General features: G+C 56.9%; 1 protein-coding gene across 4 annotated transcripts; it reads left to right on the forward strand.

Moving 5' to 3' along the window:
- The first annotated feature begins 6,119 nt into the window (after positions 1-6,119).
- LOC123817571 (fructosamine 3 kinase related protein) lies at positions 6,120-14,805 on the forward strand. Of its 4 annotated transcripts, none has more exons than XM_045837306.1 (7): positions 10,335-10,473; positions 10,926-11,017; positions 11,273-11,336; positions 11,456-11,548; positions 11,943-12,025; positions 13,205-13,327; positions 13,594-14,805. In XM_045837306.1, exons 2-7 carry the CDS (start codon positions 10,928-10,930, stop codon positions 13,930-13,932), a joined length of 792 nt encoding a protein of 263 aa, XP_045693262.1. In that variant the 5' UTR covers positions 10,335-10,473; positions 10,926-10,927; the 3' UTR covers positions 13,933-14,805. The 4 variants fall into 4 exon arrangements, with proteins under 4 accessions (XP_045693261.1, XP_045693264.1, XP_045693262.1 ...); XM_045837307.1 differs by having other exon boundaries at positions 11,459-11,548; XM_045837305.1 differs by lacking the exons at positions 11,273-11,336; positions 11,456-11,548 and adding an exon at positions 6,120-6,342 and having other exon boundaries at positions 10,322-10,473.
- Positions 14,806-17,831: the final 3,026 nt, after the last annotated feature.

Below are 17,831 nucleotides of genomic sequence, written 5' to 3' on the forward strand. Positions count from 1 at the left end.
GGGGCGAGGACAAGGCGTGGACCCTCCAGCCTCCCGCTTCCCTCCTGGTCTAGGCAGTCCCCGACTTAGCCCCTAGACCGCCTTCAGCTCCGGGGGTCTAATCTTTCGCTCGAATGCCCACTTTCTCTTCCGTATCATCACATTTTCCTTCCCTGTTGGGTCAAAATACAACAGGAATCATTTGGTTAAAAACCAAAAGAATGATTTGCTTTGAGAATCGTGCCATGTATGAACTGTTTTATTTTACCTGCTGCTGGTTGTGATTCATCAGCTTTGTGGGACGATGACGGGTGTGGGAAGACCTCGGTCCCACAGGAACACGGGGTGGGTGAGGTCAGAACACCCACAGAGGGTTGTGCCCCATCGGGGCTCACACCTACCTTGCTGTATGTTGGACACCTCTGCAGCTACTTACATTTTCAGGACTATTGAGACTGCCTCGGACACCTGGGCTCAGCCTTGCTGGGGACCTCACAGAGCAGGGGGGCGGCGATGTGGAGGACATATTGGGTTTCCCCACCCCAGGGTGGCAAGGGGTCCATCAGGGACAGAGGTCTGCCCACCCCAGAGTGCCCCACTGCTGTCCCCAGGCATAGGGTACCTGGTGCCCGCAGTAGATACTGTCCCCCACACACCTAAGGCAACAACTGAGTCTGCAATGTCTGTTTTAACTTTTTGTTTTGCATAATCTGTGGCCAGTGTGCTGTGATAATCGATTGAGGAGAAGAGAGATTTTTGTCCTGCTGTGTTGTCTGGAACCACCAGGTCCCCAGACGAGGCTCAGTGGTCCGAGATGTGGGAACAGATGTGCGCTTTACAAACCCAGGCTTTCTGATAAGGCCTGAGGCACGTGATTTGAGACATTCAGTGTTTGTAACTGGGTGCAGGTTAGCAAGTATCCCTGATGGACAAGAGTGTCCCACTCTCTCGGAGCCAAAGGAAGCCAAGTCCTCCCGAACCTTAGCCACGTGGTGATAAGAGTTATTCCCTAGGTGTGCAAGACCTGTTTCCCCTCCACCCTCCAGAGACCAGCCTCCTGGGAACGCCTGTCAGAGGGCCCTGGCCCTGCATCCTCTGTTTCCCCGGCAGGTTCCACATGGTGGTGGTGGAGTTCCTGAAGCCAGGTCAGAACTGGTGGTGACTCCCTGGACCCAGAAGTGACTGAGAACAACATAATCATTTCCCATGAAAACCAACTCCGACCTCAGGGGAAGATTCCCTAAACGCTTTACTATTCCCTGGAATGAGGAACAGGGAATAGGACAGATAGCACAGCAGAAAGCTGTGGTGCTCTTAGCCAGTTGTGGGTAAATATGTGACTTGTGCAAACTCCACGAACATATACGACCATGAGAAGCCCCTACCAGGGCCACTGCTTTAGAGAAGGGGCCTGTCTTCATCAGCTCAGGCTGCCATGCCACCACGCCATGGGCATTCTGACCTCTGATGCAAAGCATTCTCTGTCGTGGGGCTGTTCTGTTCATCACCTGATGCTCAACAGCTTCCCTAACTCCTATCTATGAGCTGCCAGTAGCATCCCTCCCCCTGGTTGTAATCATTAAAATGTCTCCAGATGCCCCAACTGGTGTGGCTCAGTGGACTGAGTGCTGGCCTGTGAACCAAAGGGTCACTAGTTGGATTCCCAGTCAGGGCACATGTCTGGGTTACGGGCCAGGTCCTCAACAGGGGGAACACAAGAGGCAACCACACATTGCGGTTTCTCTCCCTCTCTCCCTCCCTCCCTTCCCCTGTTGCTGAGAGGTGGGGACTGTGATTCCGGCCGCTACTGCAACAAAGGAGGGCTCGGAGAAAACATGATGGCCAGAGGTCTGGCCAGTGGCTTCCACTGCAGGTGATCGTCAGCACAGCATGGCAGGCTCAGTTCAGCATAGCATGGCAGACTCAGTTTTGTCTTGTTTTCATTTGTAAATTATGGTAAAATATACATAACATATGATTTACCATCTTACCCATTTTAAATGTACAATTCAGTGCCATTGAGCGCATTCTCATTGTTGTGCAGCTGTCCATCTCCACAACTTTGTCGTCTTCACCCAGCTGAACTCTGTCCCCATTAAGAACTGTGAACACCCCATCCCCTCTCCCCAGCCTCTGGCTTTCTCCGTTCTACTTCCTGTCTCTGAGTGTGACCACTGTAGGTACTCTGTATGAAATCATGCAGTATTTATCTGTTTGTGCCTGGTTTATTTCAGTTAACATGTTGTCAGTAGAATTACCTTCTTTCTAAAGGAAGGGAATATTTAATTATATGTATTTCAGTATGTGTACAGACCCCGTTACATGTACATATATTTCATTATATATACAGAACCTACTTTGCTTATCATTCATCTGTAAATGGACATTTGGGTTGTTTGCACCTTTGGGCTGTTATGAGCATCCGTGTACAAGTGTCTGTGTGGACACGTTTTTATTTTCTGGGCATATACAATATATATATAGGGGTGGAATTGCTGGTTTGCACAGTAGCCGCTTAACCGTTGGCGGGTTTGTTCCTGGTTCGAGCTGCAGCTGGTTTCTGTGGCCTCTGGCCTGCAGCACAGTCGGGGCACCTACTGTGAACGGTGGGGAGAAAGGAATGCCTGCCATCTCTGGCGACACGCAAGGGATGTCTTTACATAATGTAAAGTTTGTGTCCCACTTGACGATGAAAAAACACTTCTTGAGTTTCTTTCTCTGGTGCTCGAATAAAAATAGACTGAAGAACTAAAACGGGGCCGACCATATTTTCTCCAAAGCCCCTGGCACTTGCACACACCAATTAACTCTTCTTATTTCTCTCCCCTGCTGTCAAGAAGTAAATAGGAACTAACAGCTGGTCAGACTCTCACGCTGGTGTATATTTGCTGATGACTCACCAAGAATTCACAGTCAAGGTGCCAGTTGTTCTTCTGACAAAGAAAGAAAAACTATTTTAAGCAAAGCTGTAACCTCATGGATGCTCAGAAAGTGCTGCACGAAATCCCTGTAATGTAGATTTCGCCCCGCCCACCGCTCTGTCGAGCCGGACCCAAGCCCCGCCCACCAGATGCTTCACCCAGTGCCCACCCACAGCCTCTCCTGTTCTGCCCCAACCCGCCCACCCAAGGCTCTGCCCCGCCCCGCCCCTCCACGTCCCTCCACTCAGCTCCGCCCCCTACCGGAGCCTTTGTCTCAGGCCACCTCCTGGCAGCCTGCGGCTGCTGCGCTGTCCCTCCTCAGCCCCCACGGACAACTGTCCATCAGGACAGGTCACACCAGGCCAGCCCGAGTGGAGAAGGTGGGAGGGAGAACTGAGCTTTTAGCCAGTTCTGCTCGCACAGCCCCAGTGGAGACCTGACTCCAGCTGCCCACACCCTCGAAGCTCCCACACTCAAACTCGGTGTTTGGAGAACTGTAAACCCCGCTCTGTGGCCAAGGAGAGAGACTTCCGATAAGAATAAATGTTGAGCCAATGTGGTAGCTCTTGAAGTCAAGTGGAAGGCTAGTTCCTGGTGCTGGGAAGGAAGCCCGCACACGACACACGATGAGCTAGGCCTGCGGGAGGCGGCAGGGGATCCCCCTGACCTCCCTCCCCCCCGGCCTCCCGCCCCTCACCTTCTCACATGTGTTCTACTTGTCCCACATGGTCCATCCTTATTGGTTATTTTTATTTTTTCTCCCCTTTGGGACTAATTTTTCCTTCTATTAAAAGGAACGTTATAAATGAGCTTTCCGATTTTTAGTGCTTACCTTAGAAATTACAAAATCCATACTCAATTTATCAAAGACTTTTTTCCCTTTGAGGACACAAAGGCCTTATAACAATTTACCCCTTTAAATTAAAATACAAAAATAATTGTTAAAATAGTCATTTTAAAAATCAAACGTGAGGCTTATTGTTGTGTAGAATCGATGCTATTGAATTTTCTCACATACACGTGGCTTTGTTCTTTACTCCTTGTACTTTGGCTTTACATCTATGATCACTTTCCTTTGGGATGAAAACGTCCTTTAGGGTCTGCTGCTTGAAAACAACATCACCAGAAATACAAGCAAATGGTACTCAGTCTGAAAAACGTCTTTATTTCATTTTCATCCTTCAAAACATACTCTCCCTGAGCAGTATTAGGGTTGGGACGCCAGAGGTCAATCTTTCCAAAATAGTCTGACTTTTGCTGGGTACATTAGAGATTTCCTGGGTTTTTCGGTCTTGTGCAGTTTCACTGTTATTTGTCTGGGTGTGAATTTCTTTTAATTTATCCAGATTGTTATTTTTGGCCAGACCCTAGGTCTGAGGATTGGTGTATTTCATCAGTTCTAGAAAATTCTCAGCTATTTTTATGCTTAATTACAGCCTCTGTCCTTCTTCCCCTTCTCTGGAACACCAGTTATATTTCGACTAGGACTTCTCACTATTTCCATGTCTCTTGATCTCATCTGTATTTTCCTTTTTAGTCTTTGCCACATTCCGCCTAATTTCTCTGACATCTTCCAGTTCACCAATTCTCTCATTTGTGTCTAATCTGCTAGATCTGTCCATTTGGCTTTTAAAATGTATTTATTAAGTTTTTTATTTCTAAAAGCTTGTTTTTTGTTTCTTTATAGAATCTGCTGAGTCACTTTTTTAAGGACTCAGCTTATTTTATTTATTTACTTTTATTTACTTTTAGAGGGAGGGGAAGTGAGTACAGAAGAGTAGGAGAGAAACATCAATGTGCGATAGATACATTAATCGATTGCCTTTCGCACGCCCCCAACTGAGGGCCTGGCTCAAAATGCAGGCATGTGCCCTGACTGGGAATCCAACTGGCAACTTTCTGGTTCACAGTCTGGCGCTCAATCCACTGAGCCACCCCAGCCTGGGCAACATTTGCTTGCTTTTGACTGTAGGATGCTGATCGTCTTTGGAAAATAATTCAAGAGACTTTTGTGATATCCGGTAAGAAGATATACTCCTCAGGGAAGGTTCTGTGTCTGTCTCCCAGTCCTGGGGCAGCTGCATTCCCTATTTGCTTTAAATAAAATTACGCGTATCCCAGATAATCAAGTGATATGAATTTGGGCTGCAAAACCATGCAAAAGCAGACTCTGGGGTGGTTCACATTCAGACTCATTTGCAGTTCACCCTTTTGTTGTGAGTGTATCCCTGTCGGGTCCCAGATTTACAGGGACATGCACCAAGCGTTGTGAAACAATGGTGAACGTGGGGCACTGTGTCCAGGTATTGGGCTAAACATTATTCTGGCTGATTCGGTGAAGGTGTGCGTTGAATGAGACTAACGTTTAAATCAGTGGGCTTTGGGTAAAGCCAATACCCTCTGCAGTGTGGGTAGGGCCTTGTCCGCTTAGTGAAGGCCCGAGTAGAAGCAATACTAACTCTCCATAACGGAGAGTAAATTCTGCCGGCAGATCTCCCCTGCGTCTCCAGCTGCTGGTCTACCCTTCGGGTTTTGGTCTTGCACCTCCACAGTTGTGTGTGAGCTGATTCCTTAAATAAATCACTCGATTTGTATACACACCCTGTTGGTCCGGTTTCTCTGGAGAACCCCGACTAATAAAGGGAGCAAAGCAGACTTTATTCTGCCCTCAAATCACTAAAGTCTAGCTGGGAAAACAGATGCTGATTGAGTAATCATGTACCAAAAAAAAAAAGAGAAAAAAAGGTGAGATGCCACCCATAAGGGTGTTACAGGAGTTGTCCAGGTCAGGGAAAGCCCTGAGGTGTCACCATCTGACCTCGAGCTTAAGATCAAACAAGGGGACAATGGCAGCCGGGGCCAAAGAAGAGCAAGACCAGGGTCAGAGAAGACAAGGGTGTGGGAAAGGCAAAGTCCACACGGGGTCAAGGGCAGGTCAAAGGCACCGTCAGGGGCAGATTCAGAGCGAACAGAATGCAGGAAATGCCACCGGAGCCTCCAGGGGCCTACGGAGCTGCAGCGCCGGCTTCTTCCCGCCGCGGAGTCTTCCCGCCACTCACCCAATCCCTGGGCGTCAACCCGGCCTCGCCCATACAGACCTAACCACGCCTCTCCCAGCCCTGAATCTTCCACCCGGCCACGCCCCTACATGACGTAAACGCGCCTCTCCCAACGCCGGAGCGTCAGTCAGGCCCCACCCCCACATGACGCAAACGCGCCTCTTCCAATCCCGGGCGCCTCCGCGCCGTCGCTGGCGTCTCCGAGCCTCCCGAGGAGGGTCTGCAGTCTGGGCGCCGGGAGCATGGAGCAGCTGCTGAAGCGGGAGTTGGGCTGCAGCTCCGTCAAGGCCACGGGCCACTCGGGGGGCGGGTGCATTAGCCAGGGCCAGAGTTACGACACGGACAAAGGGCGAGTGTTCGTGAAAGTGAACTCCAAGTCGGAGGTCAGGGCCGCGGGGAGTCGGGCGGGCGCAGAGGGCTGAGCGCGGGGGCGGGGCCGCTGTGCGGGTCCCGGGTCCGGGGTCCGGGGTCCGGGGTCCGGCGTCCGAGGTCCGGCGTCCGAGGTCCGGGGTGGGAGCCTGAGGGCCCGGCCCTGCTCTGGGGCCCGGGCGGCCGGCGCCGTCTCCACCCGCGGCCGCGCGCGGCGAGCCTTGCGGTGCCCCTGCTCACGGCGAAGGCCTGGCTGTGTCTTCGGGATCGGCGAGGCCGCTGCTGGGAGCGAGTGCCCACGTTGGGCGGGTTTTGAACAGGGGCGGGAGCGGCGGTTCCCTGGCCTGGGGTTTGTCCGAACCTGCAGGGGTCAGAGCCGTTTCCGAGTAACCGCTGCCTCGGGCTGTTTGGGCTGCTGGGCCGCAGCACGGGCCGGCTGCCTCGGCCAGCCGGGCGCGCTTCTCTCCGGGCCGGCGTCGGGGGAGCGGGTCCGCGCTGCGGGCAGGAGGGAGGGCGCTGATCCCGGCGTGACCTCATTACCCCCAACATCACGGCGTGGGGTTGGGTTTCCACTCGGGAATTGGGGGGGCGGGGCGGGGGGTAAGCATTGAGTTTATTGCGGGCCCCACTGCAGGGGAGAGCGGGCCCCGGGTGGTGGGCAGGTCACCCCGGTCCCCGGCGGCTGGAGGCCCTGCGCCCCGCGGCAGTGCTGCCGTCCTTTCCTGGACGTCCTTCTCCCGGTCTTTCCTCCCCCCCGCCCCCCCAAACGAACCCCCTCCTGCCCAGCGCAGGGTCGGCCTCTGCGGTGCTGCTGTTCTCTCAAGGCCCGCTTTCCCGGCTCGGCCCCCGCCCTGCGCACACTCCTGAGTGCGAGCTGGCCCGCGGGTGAAGCTGTCCTTTCACACCGCTGTGCCCCCGGCAGGGCTCAGGCGGCAGCCGCCCTTCCAGCTTATTTCCTACGCTGGGGCTGGCTTCCCTGGAGTTCCTCCTCCTGGGCGGCCCCGTCCTTCTCACGACGGTGCTTCCACCTGCACCGGCATTTGTTCAGAACGTGGCATCGACTCCGTTTTGTGTCTACGAAGAGGAAACCACTTAGCGGAGTTTTTAAGCGTTGTTCTGCTGCTATTCCTTCGGGTTCTTACTTTTCATTTTGTCGTCAAAGCCCGTTTTCTCGGCACTTTGCTAATTCCTCCTTATCTAGTGAGCTCCTCACAGGCATTTAGCAGACTGTTCCAGCGTGCCCTCGCCCAGCTGCACACCCACCGAGTCCTGCGCACGCACGTGCTGTGGGCGCACAGCCTCTGCTGCTTGTGTGGAAAAGGGGGACTCGGCGGGGACCTCTGAGGAGGTGGAACCCTCTTCTTCCAGGTGTCTTGGCTACCCTCCTCGCTCCTGCTTGAATGGACCTTGTCCAAGTTCTTTTACCTCTCGAGCATTCTTTTAAAAAGATTTTTTTAGAATTTTAGAGAGATGGGGGTGGCGGGGGAGAAACCTCCATTTGTTGTTTCACTGATTTGTGCACTCACTGGCTGATTCTTGCATGTGCCCTCACCAGGGACTGAACCCACAACCTTGGTGCATCCGGGTGACACTCTCATCAACTGAGCTGCTGGCCAGGGCTTGATTATTCTTATCAGCCGTTAGCAAACCTGTGTAATCGGTTTTCTCTGTACTCCTCCCTTAATGGAGGTTTTGTAGCACTGGTCTCAGCTGATGTTTCCTTTTACCTGGGTTCAGCTCTAGAGTAGCAGTGTTTTTAAAATTTTATGTATTTATTTTTAGAGAGAAGGTAAGGGAGAAAGAGGGAGAGAAACATCAGTGTACCATTGCCTCCTATGTGTCCCCTACTGGGGACTTGCCTGCAACCCAGGCATGTGCCCTGACTGGGAATCGAACCAGCGACCCTTTGCTTCGCAGGCCGGCGCTCAACCCCCTGAGCCACACCAGCCAGGGCGAGAGTGACAGTGTTCTTAGGGCCAGTTAGACACTTAGGACCACACAGCAGTCGATATTTCTGTGTGGAGCCTGGGCTCACAGGTCCTCCTAAACCTCTCCCTGTGTTTGAAAAAAAAATTCTACCCATTACATTACCCTTCAAATCCAGACCTCTGGTACAAAATACAGCTGGTGTCCAGGGGTTTTTCTTTATCTCTGAAGAGAATGCTCTGAAAATCCTCCTTAAGACACAGTTCTTTCTCCTCAGTGACTGTGGCTCTTGAAGGTGGTGTAATAATGATACTTACAAAGTGTTTGGAATGGGTTATGTGTTAGCTGCTAACTTCATTAGCCATGGCAGCAAGCCCATGATATTGTTACTATTGTGACCCCGTTTTACAGATGAGGAAACTGAGGCACAAGAGCTTAAGTAATTTGCTCGAGGTCACAGAATTAGCAACCATGAGAACGTGTAGAGGAATGGCCTTGTTCATAGTAGCCCCAAACAGAAGCCCAGCTGTCCATCAACAGTAGCCTGGATGAACACGCTCTGGAACATTCCACAGCAGAGCTCTGGACAGCAGTGGGGATGAACTCTGGACTGCTGATACATGCGGCGGGAACAAGAAGCCAGGGCACGTGCCTCTGTGTGTAGAATGACAAAGCAGACAAAAGAGCTCTGTGGGGTGGGGACGGCAGTGGCTGGGGAGGAGAGGGGCCGGTCAGCATGTCCGGTGTCTTTGTGCTGCAGCCACGCGGACCTGTCGACCGTGTGAGAATTAGGGTTGGACGTTTCTGAGCTGTGCACGTACCGCGTCTCCCTCTGTAGCAGTTTCACTCACGTGGTACCTGAAGGGGGAGGAGTAGTTCAGTCTGGGAAGTTAGGGGAGATTTCTCAGAAGTCAGCCTGGTATTGTTGAAGTCTGAAGCGTGACGGGAAGGTGCTGACTTGGTCAAAGCTGGGGGGCTGTGCCCAGGCAGAGGGGGTGCGGTGTGTGGAGGCCTCAAGCCTGGAGGAAGCAGCGGATCTTTGAGAAACAAAGAAGGCTATATGTAATCCAGGAGCACGGTGTGTGTGTGTGTGTGTGTGTGTGTGTGTGTGTGTGTAGGTGTGAGGGGTGGAGCCCGGGCCGGGGCCTGGGTGAGGGGGGCAGAGGTCTGGGTCAGCCCGTGGGATGACATGCAGGGTGTGTTCCCCGGGGGGCACTGGCCTTCTGTAAGGATGACTACAGTGTGCTGAGCAGGGGAACCAGTTGGAGGGTGGTCCCTGCAGTCCAGGGGACAGGGACTTGTGGACTGCGACGGCCATGGTGTTCAAGTCGGTACGGTTTCCAGCGCTGGGTAGGAGATGTCGTAGCACTGGTGGTCCACTCAGGTGAAAAGCGGCCACGGGTTCCTGGCACGTGCCCACGGGGCCACCTGCACCTGAGGAGCCCCTGCAGTGACATTGGCTTTTGAGGAGAGAAAAGGTTTTATCGCAAAGTCAGTTGACAAGGAGACAGGACTGAGCTCTTGTCTCCTTGATGGTGGGTTTGGGTGAAATTTGAGGCGTTAGGGACCAGCGAGTGAGCTTTTTGGTTCTGGGTATTGAAGGTCAAAAATCTCTCCCCTGTGCATGCTTAAGTATGACACACAGTTCTGTTTTGTCGTCCCCGGAAAACAACTCAGTGTCTCGCTAGAAGCAGGATAAGGCCAGTGTGAGCTGGGCCTGTGCGGACAGGCCTGGGACAGGACGGTAGTTGTGCTCTGAGGGTGACCGTAAGCAGCCCAGCTCTGCACCTGGCGTTGGGTGCAGTCGCAGTAGCTGTCTCCCTCCCTCCCTCCCTCCCTCCGGAGAGAGCTCGGGTTCAACGAAGACGGCAGAGAAACAGGGCCCAGCGCTGGGAAGCATGGTCCCTGACCCTGTTCTGCGGGGCCGAAGAAGCTGGCTGTGCCTGTCGGCTCCGCACTCAGGGCAGCCTTGCTGTAGCGCCGCGGTGCCTGAGAAGGCATGTCCACACGGGACCTTCCCAGAAGTGACCACGCTCTCTCCTCTCCCCACCCCCCCCCCCCCGACAGGCCAAAAGGATGTTCGAAGGTGAGATGGCAAGTTTAACTGCCATCCTGGAAACGCACACAGTGAAAGCGCCCAGACCTCTCAAGGTTCTCGATGCCCCGGGAGGGGGCAGCATGCTGGTGATGGAGCACTTGGACATGAAGTATCTGGGCAGGTATGTCCTGGCACTTCCCCTCTGGTTGGCCTTGTTTTTCCACCTGTGGGTGGTTCCTTCGTCCCTGGGGCATGTGTTTGGGGTCTAATTTTGGGGGCTGTGATACAAGGAGCCCGTGGCCCTGCGCATTGTGGGTCCAGCAGGATGAGCAGCATGGACCCTGCGAGCCAGAGGCGGGCAGGGGAGGCAGCTCTCGAGGTGTGGTGCTGAGCAAGGCCTTGGCTGCCGCGAGGCTGGGAGAGACCGAGGCTGGGAGAGACCGAGGCTGGGAGAGACCGAGGCTGGGAGAGACCGTCAGGTGCTGAGGGCCTCTTCCCTCCCTCTTGCCTCGCCACCGAGACAGACTTGATATCCTCAGAACGTCTGACCCGCTGTACGTGGCCTGAGCCCTTTCAGGTGGATGTGTGTCTGCATCTGGGTGTGCATTTAGCTGCTGCCTTTTGGATTCACAGTCATGCCGCAAAGCTTGGGGCCCAGCTGGCAGATATGCACCTGCAGAACAAGAAGCTTGGAGAGACGCTGCAGAAGGAGGCTGGCACTGTGGGTGAGAGCCTTGGTGGCCCAGGGGGGGCTCTGCCCGGAGGAGGACATTCGGATCTTATGGGTGTCTGGGTGGGGTCCTGCCCCAGACATCTGTGTTGATGCCTCGGGAAGGGAATGCCAACCCCAAGGTGCACGCTTGGGGCGCGGTGAACGCAGTGAGTGCGGTTAGTGTGCGTAGCACAGGTGTGCTGCGAAGATAGGGGACAGCCCCTGGACCCAGCCCCGTCATGTCACGGTTCCTTCACCTGCTCTGCAGCAGGAGGTCTGCCGGAGTTTCCCTGGCCTTCCGTGCAGTGCCCTTCTCCTCAGACAAGTCTCAGGTGAGGCTCACAGGGACGGCAGTCACGTCCGACCTTTTCGGAGCCCAGTGCTGGCAGCACTGAGTGTCTTCCAGCACTTCCATCCTCTGACGTGTGGCCCGTGTGGTGCCTCTGCTCAGCAGGGTGGCGGGCGGCTGAGAACCCACCGTGCCGGGTAAACAGACCCGACGGACTCCTGTCCTCCCGTCCGAGGCCGTGTGGGAGACAGACAGGTCGGTCTGTCAGCCTGTTCTGTGCCTCCCAGAGCACAGGCGCTGGTCAGAGCTGGCTGTGAGCCTGGGGAGCTGCAGGGGAGGAGGCCCTTTTGAAGCAGAGCAGTTTGTGTCTCACGAGTGGCAGGTGCCGAGCTGGCCCCTGCAAGCCATTCCGTGCTGGGCGTCCTCTGGGCGTCTCTCCTAGAAAGTAGTGGGTGTCCTCGGTGGTTAAGGGTGACGAGCAGGCCCCAGTCTCGGGCCCCGGGGTCTGTGGAGACCAGGGCCCTTGTCTGTCTCTGGGTGGGGCACAGGCGGGGAAGGGCATGCTGACCTCAGTCAGGTCTCAGGGCGCTCGGAGCCCCGAGGGAGCAAGGCAGCGAGTTGCCCACCTCGTTTCCCTTTGGCTTTCCAGGCAGAGGCGGCGGGCAGGCGGACCGGCCTTTCGTGGACCAGTTCGGGTTTGACGTGGTGACGTGCTGCGGATATCTCCCCCAGGTGAGCCACACCTGCGCTCTGCCTCGGTTTCCCAGTCAGGACAGCCGCTCAGAAACAGCTGGGGAAAGCGCACCTCCTCCCTTTTGGTGAAATTCCGTGAGTCTCAGCTCCCTGTCTTTTTCTGCTGGTTTTTAAGAGATTGACAGGAGGCTGCCCCCGACAGGCTGCGTGAGCTCAGAGAAACGGAGAAGGCCAGTGGGTTCGGAGCATCGGCTTTCAGGGTGGGCAAGAATTAGAGATTTTAAACATGTTTTATTTTAAATAGTAAGCTCTCAAAGATCACATGATGAAAAGGGATCGAAACTTTCAGTTTTATGATTTTACGGTTGGCTCCCCTGGCAATTTCAGCTGCGGGGAGCGGGGGTTCTTCTTGCCTGCCAGCAAGTGCAGAGTGGCTGGGGTGCTGGCTTCTTGGGAGGGGCTGCCGCGTGCTGGAGAAGACTTGCGGTGATTTCACAGGGGGCAGCGGGGGCAGCAGGCACGCGTCAGAGTCTGACACGTTGGGGAGGCCGTCTGGCGGACTGGCCGGTGGCTGGCAGCTACGCCTCCTGCTCCGTGCTTTCCCGGGGGTGTTTCAGCTGGTTCTGCTCCTTTCTGTCCCCCCTGTGCCTTTCTGGTTGTGTGAGTCCGTGCATTTGTGTGAGAGTGCACATATTTGCACAATCTTCCGTCACTTGGTGTCACACGCTGCCCCCTGTGCCCCCTGCTCTTCTGTGCACCTGTCTTGCTTCCCTCCTGGGTGGCCGCACCTGTGGCCGGGGCGTCCCCTCACCGGTCTTTCGGAACAGGGCTCCACATGACTTCCCACCTTACCGCTCGGGAGGGGGGGCAGTGCTAGCTGCTTGGGAGGAGCCCAGGAGGGGTCCTCTGTGGCCAGGTGGGCAGACAGAAGTGAGCCACAGGCCAGAGAAGGCCGGCCAGCTCTGGCTGCTGTGGTCCTGTGTGAGTACAGGTGGGAGGGAAACACCCTAGAGCCCTTCTGATCAGACCCTGCTGCTCTGTCCTGGGGAGGTCCCCCAGGTCCACGAGGCCCCGTGCTGTCCCGTCGGCTCCCACCCCTTCCCCACCCGTCGCTGCAGCGGTGCCTCTCCGGACGAGCCCTTCCCACTTCCGGGTACCCCTTTGAGCTTCGGCGTGTCCCTCTGACCTCTGCTCTCCCCTTGGCTGTTGCCCGCGCAGGTGAATGACTGGCAGAGGGACTGGGTCACGTTCTATGCCCAGCAGCGCATTCAGCCCCAGATGGACATGGTGGAGAAGGGTTCTGGGGACAGAGAGGCCCTCGAGCTCTGGTCTGCTCTGCAGGTGAGTGGAGCCCGCTGCACCCGGTGCCCCCCATCGCTGCAGCCCCCACAGGCGTGAGGCCAGGGCAGGCGCAGCCACTGTGGGTGTGGGTAGGAGGCGGGCGGGGCCGGCCAGGAGACGTCCCTGCACCCCACGTGAGCCGTGCTGGGCCGTGCGCATCTGCGTGCCTTGCTGTGCTCGGGCGTGCAGGACGGCGCCCGGAAGGGCGTCTGCATCCCTCCCGCGTGCCTTGCTCACCCGGCTGAGGCTGCGTCTCCCTCCTGCAGCTGAAGATCCCTGACCTGTTCCTGGACCTGGACGTCGTGCCGGCCCTGCTCCACGGAGACCTCTGGGGGGGGAACGTGGCAGAGGATTCCTCGGGGCCCGTCATCTTCGACCCGGCGTCTTTCTACGGCCACTCGGAGTACGAGCTGGCCATCGCCGGTATGTTCGGGGGCTTCAGTGGCTCCTTCTACTCGGCCTACCACAGCAAGATCCCCAAGACGCCCGGGTTTGAGAAGCGCCAGAAGCTGTACCAGCTCTTCCACTATCTGAACCACTGGAACCACTTCGGGTCCGGGTACAGAGGGTCCTCCCTCAACATCATGAGGAACCTCGTCAAGTGAGCTTGCTCTCCTCTGGAGGGAGGCCGGTTTGCGGAGCTTGCCGGGGCCTCAAGGTCGGGTGCACCGGACCCTAGCCCGGTGCCTGCGGCCGGCCCCTCCCGCTCCTCCACGGCCCTCTTCACACACCTGGGGCAGCTTCAGGCCGGCCCCGCGAGCCTCGGGAAGTATGTAGTGTCTCGGAGGAAAGGCCACCCTAAAGCTGCACGTTTGTTAGTCTTCATCGCTGGGTAAGCCACACCAGCAACGTGATGTGAACAGAGGGACCTGTGGAGCGTGGGCCACGTCGAGCCACACAGCTGCCCCGGAGGCAGAGAGGGGCAGTGGCCGGTGCCCCCTGCACTGCTGCTGCGGGCACCTGCCACCAGCCCCTCCCGTCTCCTTTCCAGGAAGTTCCGGGTGTAGCTACTCAGTGGCTGAGGTGTGGGTTTGGGCACAAAACCGTCTTTCCAGGAGCATCTGATAGGACCAGCGCCCGCACTGAGCACATTCCCTGTGCTTCCTGAGAGACCTCGGGACCAGCCACAGGCTGGGTGAGTCTGAAAATGATTCGGGGAGCCACCAAACTGCCGGCCTCAGGGTGTCCCCAGTACACGTGGGAGCCGCATTGTGTCGCTCCTCTCAGCGCCGCATCTTGTCCGCCTCTCCCTGTGCGTCAGGGCAGCCAGCGCGAAGCTGGTGTCCCCCCTTCTGCAGCTGTGCAGATCGAGGAGCATCCGTGAGGGCCCTGATGCTGCTGAATCCTTCCGCGTAAACTTCAGTGGTTCCAGTGGTGCCAGAGATTGTTTTCTTCCTCTGAATTGTTCGGTGTTTTTCCTAGCTGTTTGCCAAGAAACCTTTGTAATGTATCATCATAATAAATTGTTTCTTAAAAGAGTGGTTTTTCCTTGACTTGGTTGAATAAGAGGATGGCTTCAAAATAAGGGCAGGCACAGCCTGAGGACTTTGTAACGTTTGACCCGGATGCAGTTTATTGCTGTTCCCAGAGCAGTGAAGGGAGGTCGAAAGCAACGGTCAAATCCCATTTCGGGAAGAAGCCCATCGGTGGCCCCAGCAGGTCTGGGGTCGAGCGGGCAGCACCCAGTGTCAGGGCGCCCCTGGTCTGCCTGCGGTGGGCTGGACAGGCGGGCCCCTCGGTGTGATCCAGAAGCAGAACAATGCTTCAGAGGTTTCTGTGGGAAGGGAAAGAGGACTGGGAGGGGTTTTTTTCTTTTTCTTCTTTTTCTTTTTTTTTTTAATTTTGGGGAGGAAGGAAAATGGGGAGAGAAAGATGTGTTGTTCCACTTACTGATGCATTCGTTGGTCGATTCCTGTAAGTGCCCCGACCAGGGACGGAACCTACAACCTTGGCCTTTCGGTGAGCTCTCACCCTCTGAGCGCCCAGCGGGGCCAGACTGGGACTTGTAACAACAGCCTGTGGCTGTGGGACTTGCGCACGCCGTGACTCCTAGGCTGCCACGGGCCAAGGTTTCCGCTGATTTTTTCTGGCGCTGGGGAAAGACCGATACCTGTCTCTGAGGGGGAGGGCGCCCCAAGCCAGCTTCATCGCAACGACATGCGTGCTGTGGCACCGCTAGTGCGAACCTGCTCCTCCGCTGAGACGGTTTTGGGGTGCAGCTCAGGGCTGCCCTTCCTCTCCGTGGCTGGTCAAGCAGGAGCAGACCGGTCAGCAGGCAGACACTGCATGGAATGCGTATTTGTTCCAACCGCAGATCTTAAAGGAAGTGTCTTCATTTCACGTTCCTGCAATTTGTGGGAACCGCTGAGTAGGCGAATGCCCAGATGGGCGTTTGGGAACCTAGAGTCCATGGTAAGAGGAAGGGACGCCTTCTGGCTCCCGGCGGGGGCCCTGGCCCTGGCAGGCCCTTCTGGGCTCAGAGACCCTGAGACAGGGAGGCAGCCTCCCTGGTGTCTGGTCGCCCCAGGAGGTGACAGGCCGCTGGGCTGTCAGCCTAGAAGAGCGTCCCAGGTCCTGCCCCAGGCCCCATCTCTTGGGTGCTGGGCCAGGTGCAGGGAATGGCTGGTTCTGCTCCACAGCGGCTTCCTGGGTCCCGACCTCACGCAGAGGCAGCACGGCGGCGTCACCCGGAAGGAGCGGAGGCCGGAGCTTTCCCGGACCACCGCCGCCAAGAACACGTCCGTCTTCCAGGGAGACCGCGGCAGCGCTGCGCCTGGGTCCGGAGGGTCACTGACCATGGCTTCGTGATGGTGCAGGGTCTGCCAGCTTTTTCACCTTCTCGGTTTGTTGCCCTGGCTCGTTCTAAAACACTTACTTTTGTACCCAGTTTTACATTCATAACCAAACCAACAGCCTCAGGCCGAAGGCCCCTGGACCCACCCAGAGCCTCTCTCCGTGAATGAAATCCCCCTGCAGGCCCCTGGCCCCTGGGGGGCCAGCTTCTGTTTTCTGGGTTCCCGGCCTGGCTGAGCTGGGGGTGGGGGTGGCAGGAGATGAGGTTTTGGTCGAGGGGAATAGTTTCGGGGGACAGTTGTGTGATGGTGTCCGTGCAGAGCCGCCTGCTGCGTCTGGATGGGTGGGGAGACGGCTCCACCTGCGGGCTGGTGGCGGTTCGGGACGGGCCAGGAGCGGTCCCTGCCCTTCGGGTGGCCGTGAGCACCGCAGGGAGATGGCCGCTGTCCCCAGGCCTCATCACTGGGACAGTTGTACTCAGTTCTCACTGAAAATGGGACTGTTGTATCAAAACACCTCATCGTCTGCGCTGACGCACGCGGCTCAGTGGGTTGGGCGTCGCCCCACAATTGGAAGGGTCGAGAGTTCTGTTCCCCGTCAGGGCACACACCTGGGTTGTGGGCCGGTCCCCTCCCATCCCCATGTGCCAGAGGCGACTGATCAACGTTGCTCTCCCTCTTTTTCTCCCTCCCTTCTCTCTGTAAAGATAAAATCTTTAAAAAAAATCCACCTTGGTATCTGCTGCTGTCCGGGTAGCAGCCTTCCCACAGACACGTGTGTTCAGGTAACTGAGGTTCACTTCCCACGACCCTGGAAGGAACGGGCGCTTTTCTGCCTTAGCCAGAGGGCGCCACTGCACTGGGCCCCCTGGGGTCAGAGTCAGTGCACCGGTCACTGTCCCCGCTGTCCGCCCGAGCGCCCTTCGGGCAGCCGTGTGCAGCCGGCCCAGGGGTCCCTCTCCTCGGTGTACGGGGGTCACGGGGACCCGTCCTTCTGCCGTATTTATTCGTTTCCCTTTGTGCCCAAGCCCTTCAGGAACCATCCCGGCCTCTGACCGGACGAGGGCTCGGCCCGAGGGCTCTCCAGGCTCGTGACACCCACGGCTGAGACACGGACGGGGCCCTCTGGAGCCCGGCGCTGCCCTGAATGCAGAAAGCCGAGGTTCCGCGGGCCGTGGGCGGCTGCGTCAGCCCCAAGCTGGGTGCAGGCCGCTGTGCGGGCCTCGCGGGGGCGCTGCTGTGCGGCCGCGGTCCGCCGGCCAGTGTGGGAGGGCCGCCTGGAAGCGCGCTCCGCTTCACCAGAGGGAGCACATGATGCACTGGAAGGGTGGCGCCACCTGACGGAGACTAGCTGGCAGGACGCCGACCTGGAGGGCTCTCCCTGCAGGTGGCTGCACCGTCTCCCCTCCCACCTGCTCTGACCTCAAGCACGCGTGTGCATAGGCGTGTGCATGCCTCTGTGCACACACGTGTGCATAGGCGTGTGTATGGAGAGTTCCCAGGGCGGCGGCCCCTGTAATCAGGAGTCCCATTCGCAGGGTGGGGTCGGCCTGGTGGTATCAGGAGCCCCAGAGCTGCCTCTGTGGCTGTGGGCACCGGGCGCCCCGAGGAGCCGACTCAATGCAGCGGTGGGTGTCCTCGGGCAGAGCCTGGGCCTGGCGGCACGAACTTGAGACTGACCCCAGACCCACCCCCCCACCTGGCCGGGTCAG

This window comes from Phyllostomus hastatus, unplaced genomic scaffold (genome assembly GCF_019186645.2).
Source record: "Phyllostomus hastatus isolate PE091 unplaced genomic scaffold, TTU_PhHast_1.1 phas_contig_210, whole genome shotgun sequence".
In the NCBI taxonomy this organism is placed as follows: domain Eukaryota; kingdom Metazoa; phylum Chordata; class Mammalia; order Chiroptera; family Phyllostomidae; genus Phyllostomus; species Phyllostomus hastatus.